Source organism: Adiantum capillus-veneris, chromosome 30 (assembly GCF_014529385.1).
Source record: "Adiantum capillus-veneris isolate H3 chromosome 30, ASM1452938v2, whole genome shotgun sequence".
Classification (NCBI taxonomy): Eukaryota; Viridiplantae; Streptophyta; class Polypodiopsida; order Polypodiales; family Pteridaceae; genus Adiantum; species Adiantum capillus-veneris.
This window is the reverse complement of record NC_140960.1, coordinates 31,706,154-31,712,823: the sequence shown is the minus strand read 5'-3', so window position 1 is coordinate 31,712,823 and position 6,670 is coordinate 31,706,154. Positions and strand designations below refer to the sequence as shown.

Sequence of the window (6,670 nt, the reverse complement as noted above, 5' to 3'; positions counted from 1 at the left end):
TAAAAAATTATCCAAAGCTCTAAATTTTTACTAAAAAAACATATATGATTAAATTTAAACTGACTTTTTATATTTTTCTTAATGTTGTAAAGCTCACCTATAGATGAGATAAGGGAAGAGAGATCAATAGAATGAGCCAAGCAGTCCGTTTTCACGGTATATAAAGAGCTTTATTTCGATTGAAATTCTAAGAAATTATACGATACGGTGGTTTTGTTGATGTGGCATCATATAATACGGTTGAATAAAGATAGGTGTCGTATAATACGTCTGTTTAAAGTGTATTATACGCACACCGTATAACGTACATTGCAACTTAGGTAGACACCATGCAAAAGTTGTTGGAGTCTTCAAAGACGGAATCATTTTCATTGTTCTCACATGGAATCATACAAGTAGAAGTCCAAGTGTCATCAACACGAGCATTTTGCTCAATATAAAGAGAAATTTTATATGTTGAAATTATTTCTTGTGTGCTATTTTACTTGTTGATATTGCACCACAAGAAATGGGTTGTTTGTGTAGGTGACTTCCACATGTTACATATTTTTGTATGGATTTGTTTGAGAGAAATGGATGAAGGGACAAGAGACTTGGATTTCTGAATGTCATGAATGACCATGTGAATTACCCTCAACCAAGGATTGCCATTTCTTAGTGTGATCGTTTGACCATGTGCAGCGAACCCGTTTAGTAAAGTGCACAACTTCTTCAGGAAAAAACAAAAGCCCACAATTTATATAAAATAGCAACAACCCAAGAGGCCTACTTGGAAACAAAAAGCCCAAACTAAAACTTGCAGTAGTAGAGTACGATTCCCCATTGAATATGTGCACATCACAACAAAAACCAAACATTGAAGAGAGAAAGAAAATTCACGTTAATACTCAGCATTTTAGATGTATGTCTAGTTTCCAAACGATCATGTAACATGTTTCTCAAAACTGGATGTAAAACCTTGATCAATAGAACAGTCACAATGCCATAAATTAAGCTAGGTGTTTTGAATTTCAAGATTACCAACTCAATGTCTCTTTTGAATTTCAAGATTACCAACTCAATGTCTCTTTTGTCAACAACCTTACTTTTAAGAGAATCCAAAGTGAAACCACCGTCATAGAGGTGCATGATAGCCAACATGATTTCACTATTGTTTGGAAGCTTAGAGAATAAGTATGATTCAATCCTGAAATTGCTACCATTCAGCCTAAAAGTGGAAGACTCACTAAAAACCATGACTCCAAAAAGTAGTGAGCAGGGATCAATTAAGTTTGATAAGTTCTAAAATTGGCTACAAGTTGGAGGTAGCAAGAAGCAAAAATAACCAAAAGGAGTGTATATAAATTGGCTAAAAGGCAACAATTATAGCTAAACGGAAATGACAATTGACATCAAAATTATATTAGCTAGAAGATTGGACAAGATGAGTCAACTTTGGGGCTTATAATCATTAATTTGACCAATGTTGTTGGTAGTATAAGTACCAAGTTTCTTCAAACTTGTTAAAGAAAGAATTCAAATCAAACAAACCTTTTTCATAAAGCTCCAAAACATGGCGAGGTATACTTAGCACACAATCGACGAGCTGCCACGTACCTCTACCAAGTTGAACTTCCTAGCATGTAGAGAGACTTTGGCCTAAAATGTAGAATGCTTTAAGATAATTGAAACCTTGTCACATGAAAAACATTACAAATTCAAAACTTGATAACTCACATGATTGCCCTAGCAAGGTTCACAATTATACTCAATACCAAACTCATACCAAAGTTGTTAATGTTGACTATTTCCAATGAACCAAACACGTAAGCTAAACAAATGTCAAAACCATCTTTCCAAAACCTTGAAGCAAGAAATCTTCTATTACCTTTGTTCCAAGTCCAAACAAGGCAATTTGCTTGTTTAGAGCATCTTTCATAATAATCGACTCTACACAAGATGGCAATGCACATATGACGGTTGAGTCAACAATGGAGAGAGTGTTAGAGCGTTTCCAAAAGATGTTAATGTTGTATGCAATACGACCATAAACCCACGATTGTGAAGAGTATTCACCATAAAATGATAATCCAAACATCTTGTGGAAATAAACACCAACTGCAACAAACCTCAAATAAGAAATCCCAAGAGACCTCAAAAATCTATCCAACAAATTTGCAGATCCACAGTGAGTGCTTTAGCTCAAATACATTGGATCTACAGACTGACTCCTAGATATCTCTAGCCAAGTTGATAACGTACATCCACTAGTGGACAATGAGATCCACAATGACTCAGCTCGGTGATGAGATTTCATGCCCGTCTACCCACTTTGTCTCGTCGTACAAAGGTCAAAATTTTCAATGAGTCTATGGCTAGAAGGGCTTGCTAAAAAATTGCTCCTCTATAGAAAAGGGGAATTAAATAAGGTCTCTTCCAATAGAAGGAGAATACATTGAGATGCTCATATTTAGAATGCACATGCTATAGCATTGAAAACAAGAAAAGTAAAATGTCATATATGTCATTGTAAGGGCTCATTTAAAAATCACCCTTGTATAGGAAAGGTAAACAAAATAAGGTATCTGCCAATGGAAGGGGTTTACATTAAGATGTTCCATCTAATTTAGGAAAAAAAAGACATGCTATAGCATTGAAAATAGGAAAATAGTATGTCAAAAAGCTAGTGGAGAATGTTTTGACCAACGCTACCATTTTGGAAACAGAAACCCAACTTACACTGTTCACCACACATATTTGCCTTCATGTATACTTTGCTAGCATGTTGCTAAGTAAGAAAAAAATTATTATAGAACTTTGTAATATTTTGTCATGAGAAGGGAAAAATGAAAATCGGCTCTTTCATAGGAAAGGGTATTACTCCGGAGTGCCTGTCTTGCGAAAAAATAGGGTGCCCTTCGAATCTTTTGAAAGAATAGGGTGTCTTTCAAGTCCTATCACTGAATTGTCTTGTCTCCTCCATAGAGACCTCAACAAATTTTCTCGAGTTACTGCACAGACGAGGGAAACCCTCCCTCTCCTATGCCAACTGGTCATCCCTTTCGACTGAAAGCCAAAAGCTCAGAGCTTGGCAAATGAGTATGGTCGACGTGGGAACTGTAAGAAGCGGGGTGTTGTTGGTACTTGTCCTCCTATCAACATAGTTTCAGGTCAAAGAACAATGTTTGATTCACCTCTCCCCGCCACAATGCATCAATAACTTTTAGAATACTGAGGACACAACTTTCATGGCAAGCAAGGACTAGAATCTCATATTTCAGCTCAAGGGGAGTTCAGACTGCATGCCCAAGAGGATTATCAGGTCATTGTGGGACACTTTCATTCATCCAAACTCACCACCTTCATGGGCAACCTCACCACCCCAAACATGCAAAGCGTCAATGCTCTTTTCGATGTAAAAAGCGTAAAATCTGCAAAAGACCAGTCCTGCTTCTTGATGCCACGGATGCAAGTGCAGTTCTGCGTACTCTTTGAATACTCGAGTATTGACAAGGCAGGGATGGACTGATTACTTTTGTGCAGTCTAAACCCGCTCTTACTATGTATGCAATCCTTCCTTTCAAGAGCCAGCAAATAAATAGGTTAGAGGATCCGGTTTAGGAATCTCAATTCGTACAGGTTTGATCTACCAAAGATTTTGAATCAAAATTCTGTCGAAAGATAGTTGATGCGATACTCTTACATACAAAATTCCAGCCTCATCAAAAGTTCAAATAATTCAAATAAGGAAAAGATACAGTGCGTGTATTTAAACATTGTCCAAGTTTTAGGGCCCGTCCTTTCATTAGTCTGCCCTAGAGGTAAAGATATGCAGTTCATTACCATACACTGTTAACCATCGAGCATTCCCCATTGTTCTTGCCTTTTTTTACTGCTTAAATTGTTTGGTTTTAGAGTCACTAGAGTACATTCAAGAGTGGCTCTCCGGGATTGAGCATACAGATGACTATGCACACACCGTACATACATAACTAGGGAAAACAATGACATTTCGAAAGTGACTAGTATTCCAAAACATTTAAACCACATCCAAACAAACATCATTTTTCCTTGCAAAAGACCCCTCTCCATTCCAAGGAATCTGACTCCATACAAGCATATTGAGCATTCTGGCCCTTTTGCTTCACTCTGGCCAGGTTTTGAATGGCGAAGTGCCTGTACAAATAAAGCATATATCCCATACTCTCCACCCTAAGAGGCTAAAAATCTCAATGCATACAATCAGAATTTTGCTTGTATGATGCAAAATTGTAATGCGCTGTGTCCTCATCATCGCTTTGAAAAGGGGTTCGCTTTGCGACACTCGCCAAAACTCAATTCCACATCGCTTTTTACATATATGTACAAACCACATGTATATACTTAGTGCTACGCAAAAGCAGCTTGTGTTGGCCTCACCACGCTTCTGTGGTCATTTCTGACTCCAGAAAAACAAGGTGTTACCACTGGGCTTCTATGCTTGCGATCGTCGGCAACAATTTGCTTGTATCGGCATTCCTGAGAGCAGAATGCTTGATCGCCCCTGGAAATTACCACAAATCTCAGTACCTCCCTTTCAAAAAAGCCATAATTTGAACTCAAAAAATGTGGATGATGATACAAAGCTTCACACACTTCTTCACAGGAAAATTTTATCAAACAAGCCCTTTAGCACAATGCTTGAAATGCTGAACCTCATTAAGAACTTCTTAACGTGATCGCATGATCTGCACTTTCAACTTGTATTTGGTCACAATTATACGGCAAGCTAAGCTCTTGCACAACAACTCTGAGACATGTAGCGTACTGAATTGCATCATGTTGTATGCGCTCAAGCTTGATTACTCCCCTTGATACTCTACATTTACAAACAATGAGGATAGAGCATTACCTGTACATAAAGATATCCTTCCCATCCTGGAGCTGTCGCATACATCGGAAGCACTTGCTGAGAAAGTCCAGTGTTCGATCACAGAACACAGAGTGACGTGAAACAGGGGAAGCAGTAGAAAAAATGGACATAGAGATGTCAATTTCCTTATCACAGCATTCATCTTCATCATCACTGCTCAGAATTGTACCAAAACGACAGATACCATGAACCTCTCTGCACACATCATAGGGAGACTCTCTCCCCCTTATCCGATTCTTTGAAGCTCTGGCTCTGCTATGTTTGGAGACTGCACCTGAGTCCAACGTATTGTATGTACATACCCTTTCAGCACCACATGTAGCATCCTCCCTCTTCAATATATTCTGATGATAAGCATGCTTATCTGCAGCAGATTCCTCACCTTTGACGACATTGCTCCCTCTACATCCACGATCAGCAAGTAGGCTCCCAAGGGCAGATAGAGGCGAACGGGGAGAGGCCGACTGTGGGTGATGAGATTTAAGAACAGAGCGGGGGCTGTCGCAAGCTTGAGTATTCAAGCTCTTACTGGTTTCGACATCAACACCGAGATCAAAACCAATCACAGTTTGATGAGGAGGTTGAAGCACAGGCTTCTCATCGAGAAAGGGAGAGAATTGAACAATTTCATGACTCTGTGAGAGACAAGTCCGACCGGCAGAAGCTCTGTTCTGAAGAGAAGGGTGAGGGCACCAACCAAGCATGCCTCCAAAGTAGAGTTTGAGCCGCAGAGAGGAAGTCCTTCCGCCTATCGGACTGTAGAAGCGATGTCAATCGCAGGTAAGAAGTGGCCACCCTCGTCGCGAGCTCTGGCGATGGCGAGTGGGCACCTTCTTCACGAGCCTTGGCGATGAAAAGCCCAAACAGCGAGAGCGGCAAGGTAGTCCTGACTCCTGACTCCTCTTCTCTAAAAATGGAAGTGCTGGAGGGCAGGGCAGGGCAGGTGGGGCTAATTCTAGCTGCTCCGTCAAATCAAGCAGCTATTCTAACGATACCGTCAAATTGGAGACGGTCCAAAGGTCAATTGCTATTTTTCTCTTCTCTGCGGGTGTCGCGCCGGGTCACCCGCTGCATTGTTTTATTTTTATAGTTTATTATTTCGTCGTTTGAAAAATCAGCTTTGAAATTAAAAATTAGATACGCTCATTGCTATCTCGGAAAAAAGAATATTTTAAGCGACCATTGAAAAGGAGCCAAAATTCAAAGGAAATGAAATAATAGAAGCAATTCAGAGGAAGGTGAATTTTGTAGCTAATTATGAAAATTTATCTAAGAAACGGCTGACAAAATGCCTTATCTACTGGTGCTTTATTTTCTTCACGAAATTCTTTATTAGAATAAATAATAGACGAATTAAGCATATTGAGTATTGCAGATAGTTATTAAGAAAAATTTACCTAAGAAATTTCTCATCACATACATTACTCAAGTCGCGATTTTTTTTTTTCATATTGTCTAGAAATTAACAAAGAGAAGGGCTTAATAATAATGCTAAAAAAAAACTAGTGTAAAAGTTCGGTTTCTCCAATTTAAGAACTACAAGAAATGTCAAAACGTCAAGGCTCAAGGGCCTACAATGTCTATACTTAGGGCCCTACCATGGGGTGCCCTCGTGTGCCCCCCTCCCCCTCTGCCTAACTTTAGCAAGCTGGCCATCGCCCAATGGTGTCATGCTGACACATGGTCTCTTGAGCTAAGAATGTCAGTCCAAATCCAAAGAGAGTGCAGACTATGGATGATAACATCTTTTGGAGCCCACCATCTAAAACTATAGAAATT

General features: G+C 39.3%; 1 protein-coding gene across 1 annotated transcript; it reads right to left on the bottom strand.

The window, feature by feature from the left end:
* Window positions 1–4,028: 4,028 nt before the first annotated feature.
* Window positions 4,029–5,744, bottom strand: LOC147417751 (uncharacterized). Its single transcript, XM_086507432.1, has 2 exons — window positions 4,871–5,744; window positions 4,029–4,522 (listed from the first exon to the last, which is right to left on the bottom strand). Exons 1-2 carry the CDS (start codon window positions 5,593–5,595, stop codon window positions 4,369–4,371), a joined length of 879 nt encoding a protein of 292 aa, XP_086363558.1. The 5' UTR covers window positions 5,596–5,744; the 3' UTR covers window positions 4,029–4,368.
* Between the last annotated feature and the right edge of the window lie 926 nt (window positions 5,745–6,670).

Coding starts and splice junctions, on each gene's coding strand:
- LOC147417751 (XM_086507432.1), bottom strand. CDS start 5,595: ATGCTTGGTTGGTGCCCTCACCCTTCTCTTCAGAACAGAGCTTCTGCC. Junction 4,523..4,870: donor AAGGATATCTTTATGTACAG/GTAATGCTCTAT, acceptor GGTAATTTCCAG/GGGCGATCAAGCATTCTGCT.